Below are 18,294 nucleotides of genomic sequence, written 5' to 3'. Positions count from 1 at the left end.
ATGCGCCTTCGCTCGGCTTAGCACAATAAAGTGGGCTTCTACACATGCGCAAGCTGCAACTCGGAGAGATGAAAACGAAATAAAAACGACTAGAAACTAGACTGGGGTCGGTTACGGCTGGCACTGAAAATTACAACATAATCACAGTTTTTTGCAGTTATTTCATGAATAATTCCTCAAAACACCGTAAAACCATATATATATATGTTGCTAGAGATGTCAGCAAAACAATGGGATACATTGTAAGTTAAAATATTGTGCATGGTTACCATGGTAACCACATGTATACAGGTGATTTATAATCCAAAAAATGCCTCCAACTGCTGCAAACTTTGGTATTTTTTGTTCAGTTTTTCTTTGTAGATAGGTGAATTAAAAACAAACATTTCTATTGATTATTGTTCAAAAAAGTTTTTTCCTGTTGCCATGGCAACCAGTAATATCCAATCAGGATTCAGCTGTCAATACTTAAGAACTAATGCCCATATTTTCAAAAAGCTCAATAAGCATGTCATTCTGCATAATTGTACCATTTACCGTACTTTTAACACATATTTGACTTCAAATTACAGGCAAATGTTGTTTCCACCAATGTATGGACACAAATTCCCTTCAAAATCTATGTTAGTACAGAGAGCAAAGCCGACGATATTCTGATATTAGCTTTTTAGAGTATATATTTACAGAGAAATGGTTATTCGAAACAACCTTGGCAAAGAGCAGAAGAAAGCAATTGATTGTTCTTGTTCTTAAAGGAAATTTATTCAAGAATGCAGATAAATTCCTTTCTAAAGAAGGAATATACACGTACACTGCATTATCCATCAATGGAATTAAAAGCGTACTTTTTCGTTGGTAAGCTAGGGTTAAAAATAAAAAAATAAAATGAAAAGTCATGACATGTAAATTTGTATTAAAACGTGCAGTAATGAATTAATGCTATTAAGGAGAGAATGAGGGAAAATCTTAGAGGTCCTATCCGTTTTATCCAGGTTAACTTTGTAGTGTTGAGGTGGGTAGTTTAACCCTATAAAGCCCAAGGGGGGGGGGGCACATTGTGCCCCCTACCATATCTTCATTTGCCGCTCCTAAACCCTTTACCCGATTTCAACCAAATTTGGTGGCTTTTCCTAAAATCTTATTACAAACATTTTGATATATAATTTAGGTATGTCCGATATTCCTGTTTGCTATGGCAACCGTAAACTGACAACCATGTTAGTCAGATTTTGTATGATTTTCTGTTTCAATTTCAGTTAACAATATAATTATGGATGAAATTGGGGTTTTCTTGGCTATAGTTTGCTAAAGGAAAGAAATGTGAAGTAATTATGGTTGAGAATTACCCTGAAATGGTCTTCTTTTTATTTCCTTTATTTTCTATATAACATAGGCATCAAACAATAGATATAATAGAAATAATCGAAAATACAGCATTTTTCAAAGATTACCTTTTTATTTTGTGTTATCTTCACACAAGCTTTGCCTGGAATATCATTTGTTTATCATAATATCAATCTGTAAACTTAAAATTTCAGTATTTTGGAAATATGAAATGTGATACAAATATATGCACCCATTCCAAGCAATACGTAATAGGTTTCATATATTTCTTTATATTGTAATGAATTACGCCCCCACATGTTGACCTTGAGAAATTTCAACCATAACAAATAGTGAACGTTGACTTGCTCTTCCTTTGTAGTAAATATGAAAATGATTTATATAAAATAACAACATATTTACTGGGGATAAAGAAATAGAAAGAAAAAACATGATTTTAGCATATTTTCTATGTATTTTTTATATTTTGGGAAATAGTGCCCTCAGTGGGTAACCTTGAGAAATGTTGGGTCATGTAGAGCATGAGTTGCTCTACCCATGTGCCAAATATGACGGTCATACATCATATAATAAAGAAGTTATGTAGGGGGCACAATGTGCCGCCCCCCCCCCCCCCTTGGGCCTGAAAGGGGTCAAAATAGCTTGGGCTTTACAGGGTTAAGACCCGACCTACAATGGGTGATCATGAGCACGTAAGGCAAAATAAACAAACGTGTCTGGATTCCAGATATTTTTTTTCACTTTATCCTACTTTGTTGTGGCAAACTTATAAATGACTGTGGAAAATAGAAAGTTATCTGAGCCCGAAATGTCCTTAAAATACCCTGATCCACAAATAAAATTGTTGAACAAAAAAGTTACAAAACTTGTACTGTAATGTATAACAAAGTACTGAAAGTCAGTCACACTGTGAGCTCTAGTAACAGGCATAACAAGAAATTCATATCTAACAAAGAACTAACGATTCGAACTTGGTTATGAAATATCACCATAAGTTGTCCAAATAATGATACCCTATATCGACAGAATGAATCAAATTTCGTGCACTTACAGTCCACGAAAAGCACAAAAAATGTATCTACACTTTAGATATAGCCTATAACAAACAGAATGATTCAAATTTCGTGCACTTACAGTCCACGAAAAGCACGAAAAAGTATTTACACTCGAGATATTTTTTTTCCACTTTTATTGCACGCTGGTGTGGTATTAACATAAATGCTGATGGTATATTTGAGACAGAAAGTTGTCTGATTGTCTGAATTGTCTGACCCTGAGACGTCCTTAAAATACCCTGATTCACAAATACCTCGATCCACAAATAAACTTGTTGAAAATAAAGCTAAAATACTTGTATATATATATATATATATATATATACATATATATAACAAAGTACTGAAAGTCAATCCATCACACTGTGAGCTCTAGTAACAGGCTTAACAAGAAATGAAAAATTGAATTCATATTTAACAAAGAATTGGTAATTCGAACTTGATTATGAAATATCACCACAAGTTGTCCAAATATATATAGCTTACCAACGAAAAGTACGCTTTTAATTCCATTGATGGATAGCTTACCAACGAAAAGTACGCTTTTAATTCCATTGATGGATACCAGTGTACGTGTATATTCCTTCTTTAGAAAGGAATTTATCTGCATTCTTGAATGAATTTCCTTTAAGAACAAGAACAATCAATTGCTTTCTTCTGCTCTTTTCCAAGGTTGTTTCGAATAACCATTACTCTGTAAATATATACTCTAAAAAGCTAATATCAGAATATCGTCGGCTTTGCTCTCTGTATTAACATAGATTTTGAAGGGAATTTTGTGTCCATACATTGGTGGAAACAACATTTGCCTGTAATTTGAAGTCAAATATTTGTTAAAAGTACGGTAAATGGTACAATTATGCAGAATGACATGCTTATTGAGCTTTTTGAAAATATGGGCATTAGTTCTTAAGTATTGACAGCTGAATCCTGATTGGATATTACTGGTTGCCATGGCAACAGGAAAAAAACTTTTTTGAACAATAATCAATAGAAATTTTTGTTTTTAATTCACCTATCTACAAAAAAAAAACTGAACAAAAAATACCAAAGTTTGCAGCAGTTCGAGCATTTTTTGGATTATCAATCACCTGTATACATGTGGTTACCATGGTAACCATGCACAATATTTTAACTTACAATGTATCCCATTGTTTTGCTTACATCTCTAGCAACATATATATATATATATATATATGGTTTTACGGTGTTTTGAGGAATTATTCATGAAATAACTGCAAAAAACTGTGATTATGTTGTAATTTTCAGTGCCAGCCGTAACCGACCCCAGTCTAGTTTCTAGTCGTTTTTATTTCGTTTTCATCTCTCCGAGTTGCAGCTTGCGCATGTGTAGAAGCCCACTTTATTGTGCTAAGCCGAGCGAAGGCGCATACCAAGTGATTGCGACGCCCGAACGGTTTGGGGTCACAATCACTGGGTATGCAACCTCACTCGGCTTGCTGCAACTCGGAAAAAATATACACGAAATAAAAACGGCTAGAAACTAAACTACACTGACCTCAGCTAGTGAGTTTGCTGGCAAAAACCCTTGTTTGCCGAGGAAAAAGTCTGCGAGTGCTAGTGGTGCGTGTAGTAGTCTTGGCGTGCGCAGACTCTTTTTTGAACAATAAGGTCTTGTCGCAACTAAAATGGCCTGTAAAATTTTATTGATACCACAATTTCGAATCACATACTACCTAGGGGTGTTCCAGAGAGTCCAACCGACCACCCTATGCAGTCAAAACCTTTTCTGCGGGGTGGGTTGAACGAAGTCATTTTTTCTGGGTCCCTGCGCCTGGACTACAATGCTCATTAGCATCTTATGCTCTACAACGGAAGCGGAGTCTCGATCGGGCCAGCCTTTTGTCAAGGCCCTCTTGCTGTATGGTGAAGAAAGCCCAAATGCAGCTGAGTGGGGTTGCGCGCTGGCGCGGTCGGCTGAGCTCGCTTCGCTTGCCCATTACAGCGAGAGGGCCTTGACAAAAGGCTACGATCGGGCAAGAACAATAGGTGCAAAGCGCACCGTAAAGTCGATGGTTGGAAAAAAAAATTGTAACGGAAAGAAAATGTCTCAAAGCAACCGTGATTTGGGACACTTTTACTAATTTTTTCACACTGAAATTTTCTGAACAGATAAATAAAACACAAGGAATCATTATCCGTCATAAAATAACTTCCCTATTTGACCCGAGTAGTGCATCCCCTTCATCTCTGGCTCATTACAGGAAAACTCCACGTGCGACATAGTACTCATTTTGAGAGAGCGCCACACCGAATAGACGTCACCTAGTAGGTTGCAGCGTGAAAAGCTTAAACTTCTTTAGACGAGCATGGGGTCATTTTCTTTCTTTCTTTCTTTCTTTCTTTCTTTCTTTCTTTCTCTACATATGTAAAATAAAGAGAATATGTGCGGAATCAAACACAAAATCCTTACGTTTTGTTTTCCCGTTACCCGACTATTGCAATAATGTCGAAAGATAACTTTACAACGAGAAATGACAGTGTTTGAGACGGAAAAAACAACAACAACAAACGGGAAATAAAGATTTGTTGGATTTTTTTTCATCACTGGGTAATACTGTTCCGTAGAATCTTTGGTTAGAGTGATTTAGCATTGCGTGCCGGCCAACGCGGCTCTAGCTGAAAGTCGGGGGATCGCGGTGATCGAACAGCAATTACTCGTTTACCTTCCTGTATATCAAAACATCCTTTGAACTACTGCGTATTGAAAGTAACTTGTAAAGGATGGAGAAAAAGACAGTTTGTTTTGAACAAAACAAGCACAAGTGTGATGATGGCACAATACCAATATACACACTGTCTCGAATAAAGAGAAACAGGCGCTAGTGTAGGGCCTATTTTCAAACCCATGGGGACTTATCAAATTAAACAATGTACCAACTTGCACCAAAATGACGAGAACGCTAAATATAGAATTTCCGATCACCTTCGTAAATTTGAACCGAACCCGTTATCGCGAATTACGGCAAATTGCATGGCATCGGTCAAAACGACTCGTGACTAGCTGTTCGATCTGAAATTGAAATTAGCCTCCTACACTCTTAAAAAGAAAAGGGTAAATCAACATTTAAAGGGGCTGAGGAGTGACAGCGTTTTTAAAGGGAAGCAGTCCTGAGATTTTTACTGTACTGATAATTAAGAAGAGTAAAAAATATAAACTTTCACCAATTTATACGCTTGGACATCAAAAATTGTCTCCGTACGCGATTTTTGAAAAATAATTTCTGCAAGCGATCGTGAAAGAGCCGGCAAAAGATGCTACGTAGTGCATGCCCTACTCACCAAGTTGACAGCCGTGCCTCTAAAAACCAATTTAAGTGTTCAAATGATTAGTTGCAATTTTATCATATAATGTGAAAGTTTGTGGTTTTATAATTTCAAACAAAATATTTCAAGCTTAGATATATATAATTTACGAAAAATTAATATTGTAAACATAAATTTATATGTATTTTTAAACCAAATATACCATGAACTTGACATCAAATAGGCACGGTCGTTTTCTAGCTTCCGTCCGTGTTGCATACTTCTTAGCGTAGAAACCACTCTCGCGCGCAAATCCTTACCATACCAATACACAGTACACTCGACTCCGTCCAGTCGATTTTGGCATTCAAACCGAAGATAACCTGTGCATGAGAGAGTCGAATTCTTCAAAGAAAATATTGTTTGTATCTCAATATTTCTGTAAGTAGTCAGATAATCGCCTTTCCTCGAAAAAAAAAAATATGACGTGAGCCGGGAAGGGTAAACACAGGGGGTCGTAGGGATATGATTTCGCTCCACTTTGCCGTGCATGTCCAGTCGGCACTGGCAGCAGCTAGCTCAGTGGCACTGTACTGCAGTCCAACCCCGGCTGCAGGCCCACGGTAAATTAAACATAGCTAGCCACTTTCCTTACCTCGCTCCGCTTTTTTCCCTCGGTTCTCTTCGAAGTCGATGCTCGAGGTGTTTCTGTTTTATAACTCATGTGAGCAAATGGTCAGGATTGCATCTGGTTTCAGGATTTTTCTCGGTTTATAACCGAGGGCCACAGCCTGCCGGTCCACGTAAAAACATCGCTTCACAAACTGTCCACGCACAGGTAGGTCACAACACGATTTCGAGATTTTCTAGGCCCTAAGTTTCTTATGTTCGGCATCGTTGTACCGATATTTCCCAGCCATACAGCTCACCTTTCACGATACTTTTGTTGGTCTGGGACGGAAAAAAGGATTTTCCTGGGAAATTTTCTGCACGATTCGAGCAAAACTACTGATGTAAGATAGCCTGACCAGACGACGCTGAATGCGGTCGCCCCTGTAGTGTACTAGCAGGTCTGTGTAGAATCGTTTCTACCTACAAATATGTACACTCTGTACGTACTATAGAACATGCATACCAGCGAAATTGACATTTGAAAGTGTCGTGTAAATTTTGAGAGGAATCCTTGTCTAGTGCTGACCGTTGTGCTTTGAGAGTTTTCCCTGAATTGTCGATTGGGTTTCACGGCATTCATTATGAAGAGATATCTTTGCATTAACTAGAACTAAAATATACCACCGACAAATGTTTAGATTAACTTTGTTGTTTGATTAACCGAAGGAGATGTGCAGTACTTTAAAGGGATCATTCAGTTTGGTTGAGACCTAATTTCAGGTTTCTAACATTTTTTTAGGTGAGATAATGAGAAACCTCTTATATGAATTTATGAAAGAGCATGTAATTCTATGAGGAATTCAACGTTTATTTGATGAAAATTGGTTTTGAAATGGCTAAGATATCCAAAAAAGAGCGATTCTAATAAAGTGTGGGACCCACACTTTATTGCGATCGCTTTGTTTTACTTTGTTTTTGGATGTTTCAGTCATGCCAAACCCAATTTTCATCAAATAAACTTCGGATTCCTCTTGAAATGGTATGCTCTGTACAATATCATAAGTGTTTTCTTGGTATCTCGCAAAAAGTGAAAAGCCCAATTCTCATCTCCACCATCAATACTGTACCATCCCTTTAATATCCATCACGTCCGTATGTTGTGGATGTGATTCCTATAGTGGTTTAAGATGCAATGGTATGTTTGGCAATGACCATAAAAAAAAAAAACACACACACACAGTGGTCCATTTTAACCCAAGCCAATTATTACAGCTTCGCAAAGGTAAAAGTTACATGCAACATCATTACACTCGCGTTCAAACTTGTACAAGGAAATAAACACAGTCAGTGGACGGGTTAGGTTTGTAATTATGGAGGCGCTTCTCGAGAGGTAACTTTTATAGGGTCAACCACGTTACCATACACCTGTAAATTCCTCTAGAGGATGCCCACAAAAGCAAAACAGTTTTGATAGTCACTGATGCTGCACGCATCGTATGAATACGAAAACAAAACGGAATCATTCATTAAGATAAGATGCCACACTTTTTCCTCAACCCGTCGGTTGCTTCCTCTTTGGGGATAAAAAAGTGGCCCAAGTGGATTTAGGAAGATGGCGTCAACCGCCAGGTTATCGAGCATAATATTATTAAGAACGGATTCCTATCGGAGTGCATCTTTAAGTGATGCAGTAGCTACACCACTACGCTCCAACCCCCACCCCACATTCTCTCACCCCAGCTATTTTCCCGGTCGAATCTTGCTTGTATATAAACAGTAAACTGTTGATTGACCACGGTACGGAAGTGAGTTGATCCTTCGTGGACAGTCAGAAAAAGTCTGCTTTCTTGCTTCTTTTCCTTCTTCCTTCTTTCCTTCCTTCTTTCTTTCTTACCTTCTTCCATTCCTTGTCAGTACGACATTTTCTCTCTCATTGTTCTGCTTATGACCAATATGTGGGGGGTTTCCATGTTTTTTTAAACGTCTTCCATGTAGATGGTTGGGTTATTAATTTCTCTTCATCTCGTCGACAAACTCTTGCGATGAGACAGAAATTATGATTGTCTCCGCCCAATTTTGAATCACGAGAAACATGAAGACAGCTGGGCATGTGAAGCTGACATTAAAACAACATCTAAAGGATCAATTAACTGTACTAAACTAGCCGTGTGGGGAGAGACGTTGGGGAGAACTGAATTCATCAACATCGCCCATAGATGATTGTCAAAAAGATGGGTGCTCTAAAGTACTATCTCCGCCAGGCCTCCCCTCTCCCTCCTTCCCCTGTCTCCCTGCCTTCTCCACGTCCCCTTCCACCCCTCCCCTCCACCCCCTCTCTGCATTTAGGCAGCCATGCAACAAGTTGCATTTCCTGTGTCCCACATCACAGTTTCTGGTGTCCCCGATAATTCCATTTTTCCCCTCACATCCTCCCAAATTCTTCTGAGGCCAGTAATGTTAATATTATTAATATTTTTTTGTCCGCTCTCATGCTTCTGCTGCAAAAACAAAACATATGACCTCTCTTTCGCATTTACATCTCCTACTTGTATATCGGGTTTTACCAATGAAACGGAGACCAATTCAGATACTTCAACGTCCATTACTTTTAACATCCTAAAACACCTAAATACACCTCGCTCTCTATATACCTGTCTCTTTTTCTTCTCTCCTCTCTCGCGTTATCTCATCCCTCTCTCTCTCTCTCTCTCTCTCTCTCTCTCTCTCTCTCTATCTCTTTCTCTGTCCCTCCCTCTTTGTCTCTTGTAATATTATTAGACAAATATCAATAATACTAGCGCTCCTGTTACCACGGCGTCTTCTCGTCGACCCCATTCCACGGTACATTAGCAGATGGCTTCCCCATATCGTAAGGTGTATCCTCTTTCTCCTCATATAACCTCGATTCCTCCCAAACCGTCTTCCTCCTCCTCTTCTATATACCTCCTCCTCCTCCTCCTCCTCCTTATTCTCTTCCTCCTGCTGTTGTTGCTATCATCATTACTTTATTTCATCATCTGCCTCTTCCACCTCCTTGTCCTCGTCCGCCCTCCTCCTCCTCCTCCTCCTCCTCCTCCTCCTCTTCTTTGGTCTGGTAATAATAGCAGACGGTTTCCCCCCTATCGCAAATCTTGTATTCCAGGACTCAAATGTGTCTGCATCTGGCAGGTGACTCTCCCGTTTATTGCTCAAATGGAAAGTGCTCTGAGCCAAAAAAGTGCAGATGCATTATTCAGGAGTGGAGGGCCCTGCATCTCGAATGGACTCCGTTGCCATTGATTCTTTTTCCCCGTATCTTCTCTTTCCTTTTCGTGACACCAGAGAAGGGGATCGACCCTATACCCAACTATAGAGACTCACGCTGTCAGTCTGATTGGTGTTAACGAAACTCGTTGTTGCATCTATCAACGGGAATTAGAGTGCACTTTATAGACGCAACGGTCAACACGCAAACACGAGCGGTTTTTGTTCAATGTACTATTCTTGTCATGCCCTTGGTTTGTTTGTTTGTTTTTTCTCCGAGGTCAGTAACAACTTCAAGGGATAAAGGTTTGCTTCAAAATGAATCGATTTCTCAAGCAATTCGTGTGATGGTGCCGGAGTATTGGCATGACCCATACACCGTGCCAGCTTGATGTATCCTTTGAAAGCGGCAGTAACTCTATAGAGACATCAGTTTATTTACCCAGGAAGAATTTATCGTGATAGCTTCCGAACGTGAAAACCTGTGTGCTGTATGTCTTTACATTATGCTATTTTTGCGCAACCTATAAAAAGAATACCAGTCAAGGGTAACTTATATAAGATTATAATTGGAAGTACTTCACTGCTTGGTTTCTGGAGGTGAAGCGGAAGGGAATGCGAACAGAAAAAAAAATGCAGTACAGAACGAACAAGCTGCTACTTATAAAGTGGAGAAGAGAGGAGGGAAGAGAACGGGTGTGATATGACTAAACAGACAAATAAATGCATTTGTAAGCAGATACTGAAACTAATCAATGAAAGAAAATTTAAGGGATACACAATAATGAGTACAAATCGAGGAAAATAAGAAACAACTGCTTAACCGAGCAAACAGCAATAAGTTTGTTTTTTTTTTTTTTCATCTGCGTGCATTTTTTTAAGGACAAGAAGGTAATGATAGGACTTGCTTTGAAACTTGTTTTGGACACGAAGGCAAATTATCGTCTGGGTGGGGTCCAATTATTCTCACTCTTCCTCCTATAAAAGCATGTAAAGGCGTGGGTAAGTTTGTAACATGTTGGCAATCTAGTTCTGAGCAAGGTGCGCGCGCATGGTTGAAATGAAGCCGTCTCGCTTTCTTGTCTTAAACAAGGCGCTAAAACGAGTTGGAATAGGCCGTTTTCTCACACTTCTTCGTCTGAAACAAAGTACATGAAGTTTTAAATCACGATAAACTGCCTTCTTGTCCTGGAGGAAACGCCGAAACGATGTTGACAAGTTGCCTTCGCATCGAAAACCACATGACAGATCTTACCATCCTGTCAGTCTCAAACTGCGTTAGATATGGAAATGTGTCATGTTTCACTTTGTGAAAATCGAGATGAGATTGAATGATAAAAACAAAATAGATCGCCCGACAAGTCATGCAGTTACCTACCTTTCAGAAAGAAAGACGATCATCCTAAGAATTCATGCTTTTTTTTTTCTTTTTGGATTTGCTCTTTGTAGACATTCCTCAAGTTGTTGGCAGTCAAACATTGTGTTTCTTTGTTAACTTATTTTTTTTTACCATGTCATGATTAAACATTAATCTACCGTTGTAAACATAACAGTTCGATGATGAAGATGTTTTTATTTTTTCTTCTTTTTTCATCGTTTGCTTTCTTTCCCTTTTCCTGCAAATGTTCAGTCTCTCCTCTGGTGTTTGTGGTGTCTTGGGCGATCACGATGGCGTGCCACAGTTCGTCCGACTGTTGGGTCAATCCCCTGGAAGATCCTTACATCTGGATTCTCCGAGTCCCCACGATTGCGGCCATAGTGGTGAGTTATCACGGTTACAGCTCGTTATTCCGAAGGTTCGTTATTCCGAAGGCTCTTTAGTCCGAAGATTCGTTATTCCGAAGGTTTATTGTTCCGAATTTCATTTTCGGATTAACGAATCTTCGGAATTACGAACCTTCGGAATAACGCCACAAATGTTCGGATTATTTTAACGAACCCTTTTTCATTTTCGGATTAACGAATCTCTCGGTATAGGGAATTTGTGTGTTTCGGATTAACGACCCTTCGGAATAAAGAACCTTCGCAATAGCGAACCTTCGGAATAACGAACAGCACCCGTTATCACACCGGTTACCACAGCTACAGCTTTGGTTGAAAAATGAGGCTGTATTTTGATTTTTTTTTTCTGTATTTATCGTCGTTTATTGTTTTTACCATCAATGAGGTTAAATTCCCCATTTATCATTAGAAATCCGTGTCCACGATTTCATTTTTGTTTTTGTTTTGTTTTTCATGCCAGTGTTCATGCAGTTTGCAGAGAATAAACTGTAGTATTCTAAGCCCTGAATGATAAATTTGATGCATTCATTAACCACGCACGCATCATAATAGTATTACACTGTACACTATTTTTATTATACATTGTAGATTGTATGCACGGGCATGTACGTCATTGAGAAAGCACATTGCATCCGGGTTGTTGTTTGCACAGTTTCTGCCCGTTATTATCCAACCATGCTTATTACGAAAAGACATTAGTAGACATGAAATTCACAGCAATCGTGGGTCTGGCTTTAGAACAGAAACCACTTATACGTATCTTACTTTGAAATCCAAAACAATCACACATAATTCACATCATAAGGTATGGATTCGAATTTCAGGAAGAAACTGTTGTATGCGAAGATGTTTTGTACATTTTTCTTACAATTTGATTGTGTTCGTTTATATTTCAGTGCTAAAAAGAGACCTGAATGATTTTCAGACTTTCGCATTTGAACATCTATTTATTGTTTATACTGGGTACAGAGTTTTAGACTTTATAGTGATAAGGATAAGGAATAACAATGTTTTCAAAATAATTCATGATAAATCACAATGAACAGGGATAATGACACAGCAGCTTCACATAAGAATGTACGATTGGGGCTCATGGAAGCAGAACAAACGAAGAAAGCATGCATTAATTCTACGCAGGTGAACTTGTTAAGCAAGTGCTATCTTTTATTGGATTACACTGCTATACTGGAATATGTGAGCCCCCTATGCTATTATCCTTGTTCAGTGTATGTGTTGGGGTTTTTTCGCTTGTCTGCTCAGGGGTCATAATAAATTCCACAAATCTCTACATCTATACACAATCTATCAATAATTACTACATGATGTAAAATGATATAGGTTGTCTGTGATGTCCAAATCAAAACTACAGCTAAAATAGTAATTATACCGAAAGTTGTTGTTGTTTTTTTTGCCAATGTCACGCTGACAGGGATGGTATCTATTTTTTTTTTCATTTTCTATTCTTCTGTTGTTCTACTTCCTTCCCACTCAGCTAAACTCGTTATTCCTGATCAACATCATCAGGATTCTCATAACCAAGCTGCAAGCCAGCAACACTGTGGAGACGAATCAAATGAGGTAAGAATATCATTATCAGCTATACTCGTACACCTGTATACCTCTATATAATGATAATAATAATAATAATAATAATAATAATAATAATAATAATAATAATAATAATAATAACACTAATACTAATACTAAGATCTTATTTGCCCACGGTATAGCCTCTTCAGTGTTGCCACTGCTCTACCAGAGGGCCCTGTCATTATTATTATCCTATAGCTATGCCAGGTACCCATTTATACACCTGGGTCGAGAGGGACGTGGTGGGTAAAACATCTTGTCCAAGGACGTAAACACTTGGTGGGATTCGAACTCGGGTCCTCCGATCGGGAGTCGGGAGTCTTATCCACTATGCCACAGTGCCCCCAAATACAACGAAATAAAACTGCCAGTCCGAGGTCTTCCTTTAGCGGGAGTCCACTCTTTTTAACAAGAACATCATAATAATTGTCTTTACAGGAAAGCGGTGAAGGCGGTAGCTGTGCTGTTCCCCCTCCTTGGGCTAACCAACCTCGTGTTCTTCTGGAACGCACAGAGCGAGGAGAACTCGGACAAGGCTGTAGAGAAGGCATTCCTCGCCTCTAACGCTGTCCTACAGTCATTCCAGGTGAGATGACGTCATAATAAAGGTGAATTGCGAACCACCTAGAAAGATAGTCTGATATTAAAAAAAAAGAGAGTTGAATTTCAAAAAACAACACAAAAAAAAAATTCGATCAATATCGAATAAGATTAACGAAGTAAAGAAATCGTGCACCGAAGTCTCCCTTGTCGTACGCAAATTGTACATAAAACCATGCATTTTCCAGGTTGTTTCCTTAAATTTTGATCTGTCTGTTCAATGCGATTATGGCCTAGTTTCAAATCTCCATATATCATTATTGATACTGATCATTACTATTCCGCCAGGAAAAAAAAAACATTATGTTTGACATTTTCATATAAGATAAAAATGAATTTTCATTTTTTTACACAATAAATCTAAAATGATTGTGACGTGTTGGTAGTCATCAGCTCACTCAATTGCATATTCACATCGAATGCTCGAGAACTGTTTTGTAAAAAAAGGATAGCAACACTTCGCAATGTCGTAAACTTCCCTGACGTTTGATATTTTTACTGTTTTGGTTATACGTTTTGTATACTCTTCCTTTTCAGACTAACTTGTATCTGTCCGTAGTACCCCTTTAAGTTTTCACGTATACCCATAGGAATACTATGCTATTATTGGTGAGCTTTTCTATTGGCATCCCGTTCAGGTACTCAAACTTGACCTAATAATATCACTAAATTTTGACAGCCCACTCATGTTTTAAAAGCGGCACAGATCAACAGGAAGGACAAAAAGATTTTAAATGGATTTGGGGATTAAATAATCTCTTCTCATTGACACTTCCTAGTTTCCGTACATTAAGATTTGGCTAAGAAAGCACTCAAGCAGATATGCCCAAGAAGAAACCACAGTCAGGGGTGAAGCGATACACATAATATTATCATTGACAATTACACTTTATCTATTTTAGGTAATTTCATTAATCTTTCATTTTTATTTATGACGGTAATTGGAAGGAGCACTTTATTAAAAATACACACATTTTCGACAATATGAAAACGTGTAATTGCAGGGACGTTGTACTATAATCAGAAGGACAATAATCAGTTGGCATTTCCTTTATTAGAGAGAAACACCGCAGGCACATGCGTGCGTGCACACACCACTGCACACAAACGCACCCATCAGCACACTTGGAAATAAAGAGTCACTTCAATTATCTTTTTAATCAGCGATTGTTTCTTTCTTTCTTCTGTTTCTTTCTTCATTATTCTTGTTTCTCTCTCTTTCTTTCTTTAAAGACAGACTTAAACATTATGCAAGCTATAGAAAAAAAGGAACACAATTTGACAATATTGATCCCTATCTAATACGATATTATGGATAAAACTTACAAAACAATCAATATAAACTCATTGATTATAGTATAGTCTGTAGTGGAACAGTAATGGTATAAGATTATTCTATTCACGTCATTGTGGTATAGCGTGCGGAGGATCTGTACAATTCACATTATTTTTCCCGCTTTCGGAAGACGCATATCTCATCTTTATTCATGGAATAACAATGTATCAGCCGAAAGGAAAGGGAGATAGGTATATCATTGTAATTTTCTTCATGTCATGTTTTGCCTCATATTTTTCTTTTTTTAGGCATGTTCAGTTTAAAGCTGGATATATTCATCGCGAGTCCTCCCCCCCCCCCCTTTAAGAAGAAAATGCATATTTTCCAATGCCGAGACACTTTTATCTTCATCCCTTTCTTTCTTTCTTTCTTTCTTTTTTCCTGTTTGTTAATATTTTCCAGGGCGTTTTTGTGGCTGTGATCTACTGTTTTATGAATACCGAGGTAAGATATTTTATATATGCTTCCATCGAAGAAGTACTGCTTTTCATATCAGGGTATTTCCAAGGGTTTATTCGAAGCTTTGTTATTCCGAAGTTTTGTTAATCCGAAAATGGTTCGTTAGCATGTTCTTTGTTCTTTTTTTGTTTCGACCTCTTCAACGAGCCTTCGGAATAACGAACCTTATTTCATTTTTGGAATTACGGACCTTCAGAATAATGAACTTTCCGGATAACGCAACAAGGGCATTGTTCAGATTAACGAGCTCTTTTTTCTTTTCTTTTTTCATTTTCGGACTAACGAACATCTAAGTATACGGATTATTGTGTGTTTCGGAAAAATGAAAATTAGGAATGACGAATCTTATGTCATTTTCGAATTAAAATGAACCTTAAGAATAATGAACATCACTCCTTTCCAAGTGTGTTCGACCATGGTAACGTCACGGAATTATATCAATAAGCCAACACATGCGCACGCGCGCGCGCACGCGCGCACACACACACACACACACACACACACACACGCACTCACTTATGACAGCACAAGACGCATATAAACCCTCACCTAAGACACTCAGACAATGCGGCGGCTCTATTTTAGATATTGTCGCACATCGCTAACTGATTTGTACGATGATGATCAAATGCATGCCCCTAAAAAGACAGAAGAACTTCAGGTTTATCATACGTTAGTGTCTATGGGAATAGTAGTGAATGATAATGTATCCGGTTATGAACAGATTTTCACTGTTTGAAAGGTGACCATGTAGCTCAGATTTTTTTTCAAGGAAACATCAAGAGAACCTGTAAATCTAGATTCAAACGAGTAACATTTGTGCACTGATGGAGGGAGAAAAAAATGTTGACAGCTTCCCGTGTGGCTCTGTCTCTTGTGTGCTTCTTGCAGTACAGTCATTTCGTATACTTCTGTGCGTGTGTGCGATCGCTTACAAATACTGTGATGTAATCATTTTCATCCATGTATCCTATAAGATGTGTCTTCCACATGGGGTCATTGAAGGTGTCAAAAAGAAAACTCTATTTTAAGCTTGTTTCAAGCATCTTCTTTTCACTTTCTCAATGACACTATACGAGGCTAATTATGTATGTTAGTATGTCAAAGGCTTTAAACCTATCATACACAATACAGCATTAGAAAAAAACATGATTAGTCCCTACCTCATGATACGATATGAAACAAACTTAGCTGACAATAATGTATGTTTCAGTGTTAATAGTATGAACTATAATGTTTGTCAACTGGCAGGTGCGAAAGCTGGTTAAACGAAAGGTGCTGGCAAGTCTCGACGAACACGGGAAGCGGACGCCGCGCCGAAGCAACCACTTTCACACCACCAACGGCTCCTGCGGCGTGCCGACGACGTCCGAAGTGGTCATGGCCGTCTCGTATCGCCGAAGCACTCACGATCACTCCACGACCGTGGCCGATCAGTACACCGAGATGAAACCGTTTACGGCCGAGTGCGTCGAAAGCTGAGGTTCGTTCGCTACGAAGAAGGAAGAGAGGAAAAAAAAAACATTAAATAGAATAAGAGGTCGCCCGGGGATGAGAGTTCATCGAGAAATCTTGATATTAGCTGCAGCTCTCAGTGTTCTGTGCCAAAGTATGAAGAGACAATTATAAAAAAAAAAAAGGATATAGTTTGTGTCAGCATGTGCAGAATCTGAACAGTACGGATACTTCCTCTTTAAACGGGCGAGTCTTCACATCTTTCAGCTATGGATTTGCCTATGAAAAGGCTTTACGGAAAGGCGGGGCTCTCGCCCCTCTATGCTGAGTAACAGATAAAGATCTCTTTATTGGGTGTCAACGACTTCTTTGGGAGTGATTCCTTATGCTGGGATATGTACATACAAAAACAGAAATATTTATTGTCTACGACTTTATACGTGTTTGTGAACGTGTTTTCAAAGTGATGTCACGCTGTTTTTTAGGCATTCTTTGCTGAGAAAGTGGCACACAGTTCGTGAAAAAAAAAATGTATTCATAATACCAGGACCAAAGGTCTCATGCGAGTGCAGCATGTTAAATGGTTTCCGTAGTGTGTCGTAGTTTTTATCAGCTATCATCTTCATGCTGTCTGTTGATATTAATCCGTTTCTCAAAACGCGCCTTTAATCGTCGAGAGTTACTAAAATTGTCATTGACTATATCCCTTTGAGGACGATTCCCGAGTATACTCGGGCTTAGAACGAGATATTTACCTGGACCCGTAAGCTTGTCATCAGCTGATTTCCACACTTTTTCAACTGACATGAAAAAATGATAGAAAATAACGGGAACGAAAGAAAGTGAGAGATGCAATGAAGTAAATCTAACGGCGTAACAGCAAGCCTGAAGGTTCTTGAGTTTATTTTACATAATAGTGGGGTGGCTTAGTGACAAATATACTGATAATCGTGACACGCCGGACAAAAGTGTCATTTTTTCCTCAGACATTTGTATATATATGAGGATCAAAATTAGGGGGTGCTCCAAGAAATCCGCTAACAGAAAAGATGAGAAAATGCCCTTAATTTGTACATAACAATAGTGTCTGAATTCAAAGACTATACACAGGGCATTCGCCAGGTTTCTGTACAATGCAATGCAATGTACATGGTTGCTAGTCTTAAAATTCAGACCCATAATACGACATATTGTGTGCATGTTTACAGTAATACACCATTTTTACTGGTTTTCCTATGGTAACAGGTGGTTAGTCTGTGTTGCAGACCTGAGGGAGGTGTGTTGGAATAGTCCAGTTTTCTTAAGCACCTTTTCATTAAATAATTTCCTATAATTTCTGGTAAAGGATTTTTTTAGTACTGTCTACCTCCTGTAGAGAAATGGCAAAGAGTGACATGTGACTCTGGCTCAGATACTTTAAATCTTGGGCAATGACTGAGCCAGGTGTAGGACTATGTCACAGTTCATTTTTTCTCCCAGAACTACTAGTTTACCAGTAGAAGAGCTGCATATTCCATTGAGAACTTAAGGTTTTGGGTATTGACCTACATA

General features: G+C 38.5%; 1 protein-coding gene across 1 annotated transcript; it reads left to right on the top strand.

Moving 5' to 3' along the window:
* Positions 1-11,151: 11,151 nt before the first annotated feature.
* On the top strand, positions 11,152-16,770 carry LOC139738002 (corticotropin-releasing factor receptor 1-like; the record flags this gene model as incomplete). Its single annotated transcript, XM_071648668.1, has 5 exons — positions 11,152-11,282; positions 12,796-12,881; positions 13,332-13,479; positions 15,232-15,273; positions 16,540-16,770. Coding segments are annotated over 5 exons (638 nt in total), but the record flags the coding sequence as incomplete, so codon positions are not given.
* Positions 16,771-18,294: the final 1,524 nt, after the last annotated feature.

The sequence above is a fragment of the Diadema antillarum genome, unplaced genomic scaffold (assembly GCF_040938485.1).
Source record: "Diadema antillarum isolate AM-2024a unplaced genomic scaffold, OU_Dant_1.0 seq00000718_RagTag, whole genome shotgun sequence".
Lineage (NCBI taxonomy): Eukaryota > Metazoa > Echinodermata > Echinoidea > Diadematoida > Diadematidae > Diadema > Diadema antillarum.
The sequence above is the reverse complement of the archived record's forward strand: the minus strand, read 5'-3'. Positions and strand labels throughout refer to the sequence as shown.